The sequence below is a fragment of the Chlorocebus sabaeus genome, chromosome 13, assembly GCF_047675955.1.
Source record: "Chlorocebus sabaeus isolate Y175 chromosome 13, mChlSab1.0.hap1, whole genome shotgun sequence".
NCBI classification, from domain to species: Eukaryota; Metazoa; Chordata; class Mammalia; order Primates; family Cercopithecidae; genus Chlorocebus; species Chlorocebus sabaeus.
In genome coordinates this window covers 47,206,943-47,223,127 of record NC_132916.1, presented here as the reverse complement: position 1 = coordinate 47,223,127, position 16,185 = coordinate 47,206,943, and the positions used below count along the sequence as shown (strand labels likewise).

The window sequence follows — 16,185 nt, the reverse complement described above, 5'->3', positions numbered from 1 at the left end:
GTAATATTTGTTACTGTTATCCAAATGGACCCAGAGTTGTTGTTTCCTGGGAAGTCTGAGAATTACACATCTACTTGTTTGTGACAGAATGCAAACTCAGAGCCAGGTATGCATTTGTGCATGTCTGACAACTCCCTAGACTATTGACTGAAAGAAGAAAAGCATAAAAGTGCTGTGAGAGTCAAAGCAGGTATTTGGGCTCTGACTCAACAATGAACTCTATAAAGATTAAAACTGAAGTGAAGCCGGGTGCGGTGGCTCAAGCCTGTAATCCCAGCACTTTGGGAGGCCGAGACGGGCGGATCACGAGGTCAGGAGATCGAGACCATCCTGGCTAACCCGGTGAAACCCCGTCTCTACTAAAAAATACAAAAAACTAGCCGGGCGAGGTGGCGGGCGCCTGTAGTCGCAGCTACTCGGGAGGCTGAGGCAGGAGAATGGTGTGAACCCGGGAGGCGGAGCTTGCAGTGAGCTGAGATCCAGCCACTGCACTCCAGTCCGGGCGACAGAGTGAGACTCCGTCTCAAAAAAAAAAAAAAAAAAAAAAAAAAAAAAAAAAACTGAAGTGAAATACAATGTTTTGTACTAGTAATGTTTAGACCTTTAGACAAAGACTTGGCAGAGATATTGAAAAAGGACCACAAACTTTGAACACAGTGTTTGAACTGATATGTGTGGTTGCTTTCTTCAAAAGAAATCTTACACAGAAATCAAATAAATTGCTTATAGGCAAGTTGCTCCCACTGCAGTGGAAATGGGCACTCTCTCTACTCCACCTACTTGGCCTGAGGCACCCCATCAAAACCCTTGGTTTCTCAAGATACGATTTGAAAACTACCAGATTTGGTGACTTACAAGGGCCCTGCTAGACTGTTTATGAATTTAGAACAACACTAAGTTGAGGTTGCCTCAAATTACTTTATCTTTTTCTTAATTGACAAATAATTGCATATATTTATGGAATACAATATGATGGAAAAATACTGCATGGTTTCACTTTTATGTGGAACCTAAAAAAGTCGAACTCATAGAAATAGAGAGTAGAATGGTGGTTACCAAGCACTGGGATGATGCAGAGCGGTTTGAGGGGTGGATGGGGAGATATTCGTCAAAAAGTACAAAGTTTCAATTAGACAGGAAGAATAAGTTTGGGAGATCTACCTTACAGAAGGGTTATGATAGTTTTCAAATATATGATAATAATGTATTGTATATTTGAAAAATGCTAAGAGAATCAATTTTAAATGTTCTCACTATAAGAAAATGACTTTATCTTTGACTCAAAACTCTTAGATATCCAATCATAGGGCATAAAGAGTTTTAAAATCCCACCAGAAAAATATATACAGAAAAATAGAAAGCTTTGGGTTTGACTCAGGATGCCTCTCCCTGCCCTAGCCCAGCCCACTCCCCAGTCTACCTCCAGCATACCTCTTCATGGACTTGGGGGAGAGTTCCTTCTCTACTTCCTTCACAGGCATGCTGTAGGAGTCTACATTGTACTCGCTGTCATCATCATATTCATGGTCTAGCAGTGTTCTTGCCCATGTCCCCATGTCATAAGGAGGCAGCATTCCTCCAAACTCGGAGGGCAGGATCTCGGGATGAATTAGTTGGTGTAGACTGTTCAGGTTGTTACCATGCAAAAATATCTATAAATGCAAGAAGACGGGAGGAAGGGAAAGACACAGAGGAAACTAAATACCATCTAAATTCTACAGGGAGGAAGTGAGGATAGCAATAGCAAATATGAGTTTTCCATGTCTGTTAAAATACTTTAGCCAGTCATCTACTCTGTAAAACAGGTAGAACTGGTACTGTTATCCTAATATTTTATACCAAAATCCTGAGGCTCAGACACTTTAAGTAATTTCTGGAAGGTCAGAGAGTTATTGGGTAAAAGAGCTGCAACCACAAATTTGGTTTCCTGCTTCATAGGCAGGGACATGAGCAGAATGATATGTACATGCTGATCTGTACATCATCCTGGTGTTAGTTGTGCAAACTTGATGATGTGTATAATGAATGCAGTGAAAACAGACCCTTCTCATAAGGGACTCATCAATTACAGAGCCTATGTGAGTTTTTACACCCAAAAGCTGTCACTTGCATGGCTTTCTCTTTATCATCAATAAAAATAAGAATATTGTAATCACTAAATTACTGTTTTATAATGCAAAGTGGATGATGTAAATAACCAAAGTAGATGAGCATCATCATAATGAAAGGCTGAGTGAAGTTCATGTCCCAAAGGACATTATGTTCTGTAATGTTGCCAGTATCTTCTCTACTAAAGATTTCCATACTGACTGTACATATAGAAAAAGAAACAATGAATTAAAAATATAAAGCTGTATGCATACCTTAATTATTTTGTCTAGATAATGCTTTTTTAAAAAAACTGGAGCAATATTCAAGCCACATACTCATGATTTGTTTTTCCATAAACTGCTACCTTTCCTTTTCTTTCATTTCAGTTTCAAAACTGCAGATTGGCCTTCTCTGCTACAACACTGTTGTCTCATCTAAATTTATATAATATTTATTTTAAAAATATAGTTTATAAGTAACAAAAATAATTTAATTCTTCAGTTCAAGAAGAATAAGCTAATACATTCATATTTGCTTTCCGTACCTTTAGAATCCACTGAAGTAAATATATTGGAAAACAAAGAAAGATTACTCTACAATATCAAATAAAATTACAAGATGGTAGTTGCCACTTAATAAGCATTTTCAACAAATTACAGAAGAGTAAAAGCAGATAACAGCAGGTCACTGGCCAAAATAGGCAGAGCAAACAGCTGCCTGGAGAACATGACATGAGGCCCAGAGGAGGTGGAAGATGCTGTCTGTCCCAAAGCACACCAGGTTAACTGCAAACTTTATACCTTCCCTCTCCTGTCTGAGGGCACAACAGCCAGTATTTATGTCCAGGAAAACACATGTGCACCCCGTGTTCTTCTTATAAGAAGAAATAAAAATAATTTTCCTGTGAAAGTTAAGTTATGGCACGTGCAACTCTTATTTTATTAGATAGATAACTTTTACTTTATCAGATGGGATCATTCACATAAGAAATTTTCTTCAACTCATGTAAGAGTCATGGTAATAAATCCTTGGAGCAGTCAATGTAATCCTAGCACACTACTTCCTCTCTCTTCTCTAACACTCTGTTGCCTCCTTCCGCAGCATCATTTTCCGCTTTGGCCTTGCTTCCACTTTCACTGAGAAAATAGGACAACCAGATGACATCAACCCACCCACCAGCATCTGTGTCTATGTATTTTGCCTTCACTGCTAGTACAATGAACAGATAAACCTTACAAAGGGCAACCTCTCCACCTGCGCACTAGAATTCATCCTCTCTCCCCTACTCGGTTGTATTTCTAACAGTTCTCTCTTATCTCTCACACATCCTCAGATTTCCTCTCTCTGCTGGATCTTTCCCATCAGAGAAAGAACATCCTGACTCCACTCCCCGCAGACAGACACATAAAACCTCTCTCGGCCCTACTTCCATCTCCAGTTGCTTTCCTATTTCTCTCCTTCTCTTTATAGCAAAATTCACCCAAGGAGTTGTCTATATTCATAGTCCAAATACTCTCTCCTCATTTTCCCTAAATGGAATCCTGTCTGGCTTTGTCTCTTACCAATGAATGAAGACAACTTTTGTCAAGGTCCTTCTCTTGCTAAATTCAGTATCCAATTCCCAGTCCTTATATATCTTGAACCCTCAGTAGCAATGGATACAATAGATGACTCTGTTTATTGAAACAGTTTCTTCATGCAGCTCTGATTTTCTCCTACCTACCCCCCCTAGATACTTCTTTGCAGTCTCTTTTTCAGATTGTCCTAATATCTCCTTTTTTTTTTTTTTTTTTTTTTTTTTTTTTTTTGATGGAGTCGCACTCTGTCACCCAGGCTGGACTGCGGTGGTGCAATATCAGCTCACCGCAACCTCTGCCTCCCGGGTTCAAGAGATTATCCCGCCTCAGCCTCCTAAGTAGCTGGGACTACAGGCGCGCCATCACGCCCAGCTAATTTTTTGCATTTTTAGTAGAGACCAGGTTTCACTATGTTAGCCAGGATGGTCTTGATCTCCTGACCTCATGATCCACTCACCTTGGCCTCCCAAAGTGCTGGGATTACAGGTGTGAGTCACTGTGCCCAGCCTGATCTTCCTAATATCTTAACTGGAGAATGACTGGTCTCAGTCTTTGGATTTATTATCTTCTTTATACTTTCTCATTGGTGATTTCATAAGTTCGTTGTATTCAGTCAGTGACTTTCAAATAATATCCCTGTACTAGAAACGTATGTCTTCAATCCAGGCCTCTCTTTCAACTTCTATAACTGTATTTCCACTCTCCACTTAAAATATCCACTTAAATATTCAATGACCACTGCAAATTCAACATGTTCAAAATTGGACTCACAATCTTCCCCCACCCCAAATATGTTCCTCCCTATCTCCAATATCAGTTAATGGTGTGACTATTCTTCCACTTTCTCAGACTAAAACTTTCAACTCAGCCTTTTACTCCTCGCGTCATCTCAGTTGATAGTAAATCTTTTTGGTACTATCCTCAAAATGTATCCTGAATCCAATCATTCTGATTAGCTCTACCCCTACACCCATAAGGCAGCTACTATCTTTTCAGGTGTGCTCTTTTACAAGTCTCCTGACTGTCCTCTCTATATCCACTCTTCCACCTACACTCTATTCTCAACAGGGCAGCCAGAATGACCATGTCAAAATATAAGTCAGGTCATGTCTTTCCGCTCACAATTCCCCATTGACTTCTTTCTCTTAGCATAAACCTATAAAGTCCTATAAGAACTACTTCTTTGAACACATCTCCTACTACGTACTTGCCTCAGAACATTTATAACGGATATTTCTTCTATCTGGAGATTTCTACTCCCAAATGTCCTCGTGACTTGCTGACCTACATCCTGCACTTCTCTTCTTGAAATTCCTCTTGTCAGGAAAGCCTCCCTTGGTAAACCTATTTAATGCTGTAACCCTGCCCAACCTGGAAAGCCTATCCACTTTCTATGTATCATGTTTCTTGACAGCACCTCCCATCTTCTAACATATCATATAATTTCCTTACTTAAATCATGCATATATTGTCTTGGCAATTCATTAAGTGCAATGCTGTTGTTTCTCCAAAGCCAAGATTTGTTGAAAAAATATATATTATATGATGATGCTCTTTTAGAACTCTTACATGTGAATTGCATCTCCAGACTAGGCAGTAAAGATGCATTGCAATTGCCCAGCTGTTAAGTTTCTATTTTTGGATTTTTCTTTGTTTTCACTAGTTCTGTGTAATAACATCATTTATTAACATTTTACTATTTTTCTTTCCTTACATATTTTTCTCTTCCTCCATTTCATGCAAGAAGTCTGGTCCTTTTTGGTTCCTATATCTCTGAATACCTTAAAATTCTGAGAATTAGCCTGAATACTACTTTCATTTTTATTTTACTTTTCTACACTGTGCCATTAAAGAGATTATGCTAGGTGATCTGGAGTGGAAAAGAATAGATGAAAGACTTTTGAGAATCACCAAGGAGTAGAAAACAACATTGGCCATATTGACTAAGAGGAAGAAATTTGTGCCAATTAGTAGGAAAACCTGTTTCCCATCAACTTTTAAGTAGTAGGAAGACAATCACTGACTTGGTGAAGAATGCACTAGGGTAGTGGGTTTCATTGGATTTTAGCTTCAGCAAAGATACCCCTTTTTCACAGATAACTTGGGAGCAGAAGGAGACCTTAGTTCAAGGAACTAACATTGGTTTGAACAATGAGGACATCAGAAGGGGCCATGATGGGTGGGAAGTTTGGCTCTGCGTGAGGCTCCAGATACTAGTGAGCTTTTGAGGAAAAAGGACACCTGTACTAAGGGTGATAGTCCCAGCAGCCCAGTAAGTTGGAGACTCAAAGTCAAATTTAATTTAAGAAAATGAAGAAGCAGGTGATTCTTGCACACCTGAATTTGTAGAAAAAGATTCACAGCTGTCTCTTCAGTTCTCTTTTACTAGTTTTTCAGAACATAGACTTATAGCATCTGAAGTATAAGGTGTGTGAATAATATTGTGATGCTGACTCACTTGGAATATCAGTGAAGAAATTTAATAGCTTTGCACCGTGTATTGATTATATAAGTAGAAATTTTAAGTGTTTAAACATATAATTATTTTCTCATATGAAAATTTCCAAATCATATAATTTTAACTAAAATGGTAAAGTTTAGATACCTTCCTTCCATCTGGAATACGCTACCAATGCATACTTCTAGGTTGTCAAAGCTGTCCAATTCAATTACAAAACCCCAAATGCAGTGCACTCCTTGCTTTCTGGACTTGATCCTCTTCAGTCTTTTTCAACAGAGCAGAATCATGTTAAAAATCATTTCAGAACAAGTAACCCCTGTATTCAATGACCTTCACAGGCTTCAAATTTCACTCTGACTGAAAGCCCAGATCCCAGCAATGGTATGTGAGTCCCTATGTGATCTGGTGCAACACAGTCCCTCCTATCCCATGCTCTACCACCTACTCCATCCCCTATCATCTTCCCCCATAGCTCATTTTGCTCCAGCTTTTCTACCTTCTTGCTGTTTGTCAAATACATTAGGCATATTTCTACTTAAGTACATTTGTCTTTGCTATTCATTCTGCCTGAAACTCTTTTTCCCATAAATTCATGTATCCGGCTCTACTATCTGCTAGCTGTGATTCAGAGCAAATTGGTTGACCTTTCAAGCTTCATTTTTCCATCCACAAAATGAGAAAAATAACAATATATACTCCAAAGTGGTGTTGTAAGTACTAAATGAGTTAACATATGCAAAGCACTGAGAACAGCATGTGACATTGAGTGAATACTGTATAAGCATTCACCAGTATAATTTGTACTAAAAGCCCCTGCAGGTTTTTTGGATCACTTGATCATCCTTTCATTAAAGCAAATCTTGAAAAAGCACTTGTGAGGCACTTCAATACACTTTCTGAATTCCAAAATATGAATTAATTTGATACTTGGTGGTAGAAACAATTTTTATTATAAATTATAATTCCTTATAGAATTCTTCCTCCTAAACTACTAAAATATTTTCAACAAATTATTTACAGTAAACCCTGTGTTCACTAATGCTTGATATGGGCATGTAATTATTGCACTTTCATGAGTGCAAATTCATTTACAGTAAACCCTTTGTTCATTAATGCTTAATATGAACACGTAATTATTGCACTTTCACACTCACAATAAAGCTTCTACCTGAAGTGCCTTCTAGGTCATTGAGAAACATGGAAAATTATCATCCATATAGATTTAGAGGAAAGTGTATTTTGCTGTGGAACTAATCATTTGATAACAGAACAGCACCAGGAGGTAAAAATAGCTCTATACGTGGGGCTGAAATATTTGGGTTTGTATATTAGCTCTGCAACTTTTCTTCTGTGTATGTGAGTAAGCAGGTTATTTATCCATTCCAAGACTTAGTTTCTTCAGCTCTAAAGCAGGAAATAATGCTTACTAAATTTACTTTTCAGAGCTGTTGCAAGAATCAGTGAACTGTACATTAAGATGTGTTTTAATAAAAATAATGTGTTCAGTATTTACCTAGTGCCCTGCATTGTATTAAATGTTTTACATAAATTATTGCAATCTCAGAAAAATTATTTTGTTTTATGCACTTTGACTATCCTCATTGTTAGATGAAAGTGAATTTAAAGAGACTTCAAGTAATACGTAATTTAAAGAAATATTAAAATTACCACAAATTAGCAGTCTTTTCAAAATGTGTGATTGATCATAACCATTGTAAAAAATTATATTAGATACCACAGATTTCACTATATTCATTGCAGTATATACTGTGAAAGAACATCCACTTATCGGCATATAAAATTATAACTTTTGTTCAGACTTTAAATTAAGTGCATCAATAGCACTATAGTAACACAACATAAGAGATTTGTTTTTGCCTTTAAATTGAGTCCTTTTTGTGAGCAAGTAGGAGAGCTAGCTTTTAAATGCTTCTTTCACAGATATACTGTTCACAACCACAAGATCTGGAAGAATCTTAAAATGTTTTCTATGTTGATTTATATACAATGTAGAAGTATATTTTACTATAGCTAACATTATATACACATTATGCATTATAATTCACTAGATGGGGGAGCAGAAAGGATTAAAAAACAAAGAAACGAATACCCTTTTCCGAGTTTTCTCCTTCAGAAAAGGCCGGATCACGGTGTACAGGGCATGTATATACCATGGTTGATTAACAAAATGAATTCCTCCAAATCGCGCTGGGAAACTATCCTAGAGTAACATGGAGAAAGAAAAATCAAAATATGCTTTAATGTACTGAGAAGGTTTAGGAATGGTTATATGGTATACAAATTTATTCTTTCACATACTTAGATGAGATTATCTGTAGAGTTAAGGAGAGAAAAGAAGAAAGAACCTTACTACATTAAACATTGTACTTTTCATACAATAACCGAAGCAATGTATAATAAATCAAATCCTTCCCAAGAATAGGTTATTGATAAGAATGTCAGCATTTTTAAGAGGGTCGTATTTTAAGCCTATAAATGCTTATAGTCAGTACAGGCCAAGAAACAAAAAGAAAAGTCATTAGAGATTTGTCAAATAATGAATCTACATTGTATAAAAGTTTCATTTAAATTATTTATATTTATATGAAAATCTATTTTTTAAATAAAATATTTTATTAAATCCCTATCTAGTCATCCATAGTGTGAGCAATATCAGACACAAAACTCACTTTATTCTCTGTATCCTATTATTTTATCAACTTTGTTATAAACATTATCTTTTCCTTATTTTAACTACAAAAAAGTAACATGCTTTAGCAAAATAAAAATGCAAAGTTATACTGTAAGAAACTTAAGGATGCATTTTGCTAGGTTAAATGAAAATCAAAGCTCTCTGATCTCACTCCACAGGAGGAAACCATAAAGCCAGCCTCTCCCTCTTCCTACCCATGATTAAATAGGTGCAGCTCTAGCCCATTCCAAAATATGAAGGGAACCCTTAAGCCAAATGAATGGTAACATTTGACACTGCGCTTGAGTATGTTAATGATTCTACATAAATGGATCTGATTCTTGCTACTATTTCAAAATTACACATTGAATCGACTACAAAGGTCTTCTTTAAAAAAAAAAAAGCTAGCCTACTACAAGTGCCTCTGAAGTGGCATCGTAATACTTGGCATTCTGAATTCTATTTAGAGCATGAGCAGGAAGAAAAGAAAAGTAAAGGAACTGAAATAATTGTATTTTTTCCATTTAAATGTTCTCTTGAATAAGAGTTTCTGGTCAAAAACTTGCATGGCATAACCCCATTAATTCTTTTTGTAAAATTTTGGACACTTATGAGCAATAGTGAATTAATTTAGTATTTTCATATTGATTTGCAGAGCTATCAAATTGTATTTTGCAAAGCTACTCCTATCTCTGAGAATAATACACTATAAGACAATAGTAGTTCAATAAATAATTAAAATAGCTTAAGATAAAACTTTTACTTTTTATGCCAGTGTCTTACTTCTTTTGTAAATATGTGGTTTTCATTCATCGAGAGGTTATTATAATAATAAAATGAATCTGAAATACAGGCATAGTATATTTTAAAGTTATGAAATATGTATAAGTAAAAAGAAGATATTATATACCTAAATAATAAAGAGAATACTAAGACAAATACTTATGTACCTTATTATTGTTATTAATAATTATTATTTCACCTGGATATGGGAGCGATAGAGAGTTTTCCTGGCCAGCAGGGATTTTGCTAGTTTAATGTTTCCCTAAGAATGTAGCACCTGTAGGAATGAGGTCTCACATCCAGTCCCCCACTTGGCCTCAATGTGTGCAAGCCTAGTCTTTCCTCCTGAGCACCCTATAATTCAGGCAACTACTATTCTCCAAAGTTCTGGGTTCCTGTAATTAACAATTTCCTCCCAGCCTTCACCTACTCTCCTGTTTTTCTCCTGTAGATTTCCGCGTGTGCTTGGCTTAGAAGGATTTGTCTCACATTCCTGAGAGTTCAGCAATGCACCTGGAAATAATTTTATTGTGAGAAACCAACATCTTGGTACTTTATGGCAAAAGGATCTTTAAAAATTGTTAACCTGCTGCACTACCTGAAGCAATCTCTAGAATAAAACTAAATGAACACTAACAATATTAAGCCAAAAGTCTTGGCTCAAGTGATTTTTTTTTTTTTTTTTTTTTTCCAGACTGAGTTTCACTCCTATTACCCAGGATAGTGTGCAATGGCGTGATCTCAGCTCACTGCAATTTCCTCCTCCCGGGTTCAAGAATGTAGCACCTGTAGGAATGAGGTCTCACATCCAGTCCCCCACTTGGCCTCAATGTGTGCAAGCCTAGTCTTTCCTCCTGAGCACCCTATAATTCAGGCAACTACTATTCTCCAAAGTTCTGGGTTCCTGTAATTAACAATTTCCTCCCAGCCTTCACCTACTCTCCTGTTTTTCTCCTGTAGATTTCCGCGTGTGCTTGGCTTAGAAGGATTTGTCTCACATTCCTGAGAGTTCAGCAATGCACCTGGAAATAATTTTATTGTGAGAAACCAACATCTTGGTACTTTATGGCAAAAGGATCTTTAAAAATTGTTAACCTGCTGCACTACCTGAAGCAATCTCTAGAATAAAACTAAATGAACACTAACAATATTAAGCCAAAAGTCTTGGCTCAAGTGATTTTTTTTTTTTTTTTTTTTCCAGACTGAGTTTCACTCCTATTACCCAGGATAGTGTGCAATGGCGTGATCTCAGCTCACTGCAATTTCCTCCTCCCGGGTTCAAGCGATTCTGTTGCTTCAGTCCCCTGAATAGCTGGGATTACAGGCATGCACCACCACACCTGGCTAATTTTGTATTTTTAGGAGAAACAGAGTTTCACCATGTTGGTCAGACTGGTCTCAAACTCCTGACCTCAGGTGACCCGCCCACCTCAGCCTCCCAAAGTGCTGGGATTACAGGCATGACCTACTGCATCTGGCCAGCTCAAATGATTATTAAACTGTGAGAATCACAAGAAGGTCATGCTTCTTCTTTCCTGAAAAATATGAATATGCAAACATATACACATAACTTGCACACATGTCATGGGCTTTCTTGGACACCTCTTTAGATATACTTGATCAATACCCAATCACAGTTGAGGCAGAGTGAAAGAGCAGGGAAATTTCTGACTTTGCAATCAAGTAGATTTAGCTTAAAATTCTGGCTTAATGTCACCTGTCAGGCATCAAAGTCCAAAACAAGAACATGGTCCTTTTCCCTCACTGTGAGCTTCCTCACTTCCAATCATGCCCAACTGTATGTCATTTTCCTGCCTCCCCTTCACTTCTGTGGTCAACATGCTGTTTTACGGTTTGTTAACTGTTCTCTCCCACACGCCTACTGTGGCCTTTCCTCCCTTTGAGTAAAATCTGGTTTTACTAATTCCTTAAGACTTAGCTCCAAAAACATCATTTCCAGGAAACTCTTTTTTATCCCTTCTCTCACTTCTCACTCACAAAAGCCCACTCTCTGCCATCACTAGCAAAAGCCTAGGTCTCTCACTGCACTTGCCATATGACCCTGAAATTGTCTCTTTGTCTGCCTCCACTATTAAACCGTGAGCGCCTCAAATGCAGAGGTTGCGTGTTCTGTACGGTCTATTGGTGCCTGGCCCGTAATCCATTTCCACTCACATCATCCCCCACCCTATAAGGTAGGAAATGGAAGGTTAAATGATTCTAAATGGGAGAATTCTGCCCATGAGATGTACCTGAGCAAGATTTAAGGGACCAAAGGGAGGCAACAGTCACCTTTTTGTGCAGTGGCAGCTGTTAAGCACCTTATTAGCTGAGAGATTGTTTGCAGCAATGTCTGAACCCCACCTTCCTCTTTCTAGGTGTCACTTAGGAGGTGAGAGGCCTCTGGGACAGCAGCAGCCAAGATGGACACTAGTTTCTTGACTCTGACTCACTTCCACAGGGATGTGGTCTCAAAACCAAGGATTCATCAGCAGTCTTCCTTTAACTTCCACAGCCCTAGGTCTTCCAGTGAGGCCTTAAACACTAACTTCCTGTATTAAATCCATTTGTTCTTGAACTATCCAAAGAGATTTTTGTTGTTTTGTTGTACTGAACTCTGAGCCAGACTGTGCCTCATTCATCTTTATATTCCCAGAATTTCAAAAATGTGCTCTGTGTGTGTGTATGTATGTGTGTGTGTGTGTGCATGTCCCAGAAGAGGTAGATAAATGTTCACTGAATAGACCTAGATACATGCTATTTAAGTAAAGTATTTATCTTCTCTGACCCATAATTTCCTTATCTGTAAAATGGGAACAACATTTAATAGGATTGCTGATCACTCACAATATCTGTTAATTATTCAGCACACCCTCTAGATACAGGGTTACCATATTAACCACCAGCCCCACCTGACAAATGTGGAAATGACCATGGAGGAGTGAAAGGAAAATAAAATGTCAGGACATCAAACTCACTAAGACAAAGGTAAAAGTTAAGCTTGGAAACTGAGTCACAGGAAAAAACTACCTTTGTTCCTAAATAAATAGCTGCAAGATAGAAGTCCACATAACTTCCCAAGTGGTCTCCCTCATCCTGACAATATAAATTAACAGCTTATCTTCACAGGTCCAGGACAAAGACTAGAAATCATCCCTCTACCAGCCGAGACAAATGCAGATTTACCAAGTAGCAGGAGATGAATGCATAATTGGCTGTACTTCTAGACCCTCCCGTCACACCTAATATGTAGATTCAGTGAGCAGCTAATCAAAGCTTCACAAGAATGTGACCCTTTATCTCACTACTTATTCTTCCTTGTTTTTTTTTTTTTTTTTTTCTTTCCCCTTTCCCTCCTGCCCACTCATCCCTCCTTAAGTACTGAAGTCCTCAAAATGCTCTCTGGAAAAAACACAGGCCATAGATCCTACTGTGGCTTGTGTCTCCTTTTCTCAGGCACATCCTCAACTTTGGCAAAATAAGCCTCTAAATTGATTGAGATCTATCTAAAGCACTTTTGGTTTTACAGAGGTAGTTTTACAGTGTGGTTTAAGCAGCAGCTGTTTGACCCTAGATAGCACTACAAAGTACAAAGTAATAATAAAAATCACAATATTCAATATGCCAGTCATTGACTCTGCTGGCTATATGGTTCTTTACTGGAGACAATGAAAAAGAATGGCTTGGCAATCAGGAAGAGTACAGCCAAGATGGGTTGCAAAAACGTAATAAAATTTCTAACTTCCAAATGGTTTTGCTAATTCACCTGCTTCTACTCCCTTTTTTTTTCTTTGAGCAAAGCACTTTGTGCCTAATGCAAAGATTGACTTGCCTCAATACTTCATTAATGGAAAGTTGGATGTCATTTATGGGGTAAATTTATTTATATGTATCATTACTTGTGTGTATCAGTGAATTATTCATATATTTTTAGAAAAACATGTTTGCCTCACATATCTAACTATTCAAAAAGAAAAAGTAAAGAATCTGAACCATAGCATATTATTCTAACTTTTAAATAAGTTTTGATGGAACACAAAACTTATGTGTTAGGATAAGTACTATTACAAGTAATATTGTCTGATTTATGAAGAAAATAAATCAGTATAATTTCTGGTACAATCAATCAGGATACAGTTTATGGCTCCAAAAGAGAGCAAAATGAACTTTTCTATGAGAATTAAATCCACAACTTTCGTCTCATTTCACAAGGAACACTGTCTAGGGTCCTAAACCAATCAGTTGTGTTAATATGTGTTTTCAGTGTGAACATAAGCAGAAATTGTATGTATAATTTACTTATTTAAAATTAAATCTATCAGCCTTTAAAATACTTTTGTTTAATCACTTTCTTGTACTTTTTTGAAACATTTAGCTTCAACTACTATAGGCCCCATAGCAAAGGGCATATAGTGATAAAGTGTAGCACCCAGCACCTAGAAATTACATGTTTAATTCCATAACTTTACCCAAAAAATTATACTAGGACCTAAAATATTGCATTATTCCTACCTGACACTAGGAATACACTATGTGGATAAATATAAAAGATACTTACTCCAGAAATTTTCGATACAAAAAAAGTATAATTTAGAAAATCACTCATAATTTTACCAACCAGAGGAAAACACAATACTCTAAGAATCTTGATGTATGCTCTCAAGCTTTTTTCCAAGATTTATATAGATAATATGAAACTTGATGTACCTGTCTGGAATTATGAAAATAGTTATTGGTAATGGCTCAGAAATGTACAACATATGTAATATTACTCTTTCTGAAAGTGATTTGGTTTAAAGAGAAGTGATTTTGTAGCAGTTGGTATTACTGATTCCCTCAGGAGCACCACCATTAGCTTCCTTCAGATGTGTTTGAATTTAAGTTTGGTCTGCCTTGACGTACTAACCACACCGTGGTTCCCTAACTAGGACTTTTGGGGGTATCTTTTCTAGATAGTATAACAGCATTTGTGTACCCTGTATCCATTTTTTTTAGAACGTTTTATTAGCTGTTTGTATACAGGTCTTATTCATCTTCTAGAAGGTTCTGATTCCTGAAGAAAGTCATGCTTTTCCCAGTTCCAAATCGCTGCTTATTATCACTAGTGGACAGACAGATCCAGGCAAGCCATTCACTTGCTTTCCTGACGAAAGCAAAGATTTTTACCAAAACATTCCAACCAGTGTCTTCTGCCAAATTGAGAAGAGACAGCCAGGAAACTATTTAATTACCAGCTAATTGGAATGTCCTCACTTATAACTGGTAATGAGCCATATTTGAATGAATGGATTGAAAACAAAAGATTTCATCCTTCATACGGAGATAAGAGTTTAAATTGGGATTGTACACATGACAGAGGCAGCCCCACCTCTGTCCACTTAACTTTCATTCCTCATTAAAATCTCAAGCTGTCCTGGCACACATACAATAAAGGAACTTGATTAGATGCAAGGAATTGTGTAGAAGCCAAATTCCGCCCAAAAAAAAGTAATTAATCTGATATGTAGGAAAGCAATAATAAAGAATATTTTTTCTTACTAGGTTATTTAACACTTAAGAGTTTGCCATCAGAGAAAAGAGAAAAAAAAGATAACTGAATGGCTTAAAAAATGAAGAGTCAATTCCTGTTACAGGAGACATCATAGAGATATACAACACTGTATTTTAAAATAAATGGTTAGAAAGGGCTTTTACTTGTTGAGCATTCTCTAAAACGAAATACACATGAATCACATATTTACATTTTCATAATTCCTTAAAAATAGTGTCTGAATTTTAATAAATGTTTTAGGAAATAATATGGATTTACCATGATAAATCACTTAAAATAGTGATTAAAACGATACAATCATTTCCCATTAATATGTGGCTTTGTAGGTAAAAAATTTTAGAATATTCAATTTTTGAAATACAAATATATTTTGAAATAATTGTGCCCTCTCAAATGCTAAAATCTTAATTCCAAATATGCACTAGAATGTAGACAATTTTTTAGCATTAATTTTTAAATTGAAAATTGATGTTCTAGCTTCACATCTAGATACTTTACAGTATCCCTTTAAGACCCTCAGCCAAACGGCAGCTATTGTTTAAATTTTCCATCACGAATATATTGTGTCAACATGTATTTCTCTTAAGTGTAGTCAACAGAATGTGCTCTATCCAGAGGCAGGCATGTCCTTTCTGCCATTACTATAAAGAAAATAATAATTTCCCCATTCTATATGTGTTAATATTGGCTAAAGAAGACTTCACAACACTGTGACTCCTAGAAAATCTCTCTTTTGCCCTGTCACTCTCCTTTTAGGGAATTCAGTTCCCATTATAGAGACCTGCAGCTTTACTCTGTTTCATTTCTGTCTGAGGGTGTTTGTTTGTTGTTGTTGCTGTTTTATAGTTAATTAGAGATAATGCCCAAGTGACATATCTTCTCAGTGCACACTACTAGAAAATCTGCCATGGATTCTTAAGGTTTTACAAAATCGTGTTCTTTAAACTGTGGGCGGGCATTTACTGTAGGGAGAACAGGTCTCACACTAACATTTTGAAGGCAGAAGGATTTGGCTGCATTGCTTTGGTGA

At 36.8% G+C, this 16,185-nt stretch overlaps 1 protein-coding gene across 1 annotated transcript in view; it reads right to left on the bottom strand.

Moving 5' to 3' along the window:
- The window catches only part of CLVS2 (clavesin 2), a 72,585-nt gene that overhangs the window by 12,379 nt on the left and 44,021 nt on the right, over positions 1-16,185 (bottom strand). Inside the window, exons 4-5 of the mRNA XM_008007179.3 lie at positions 8,240-8,350; positions 1,432-1,652 (exon numbers count right to left, since the gene is read on the bottom strand). Coding sequence (XP_008005370.1) covers positions 1,432-1,652; positions 8,240-8,350 — 332 coding nt within the window. The remainder of the gene's footprint in view (positions 1-1,431; positions 1,653-8,239; positions 8,351-16,185) is intronic.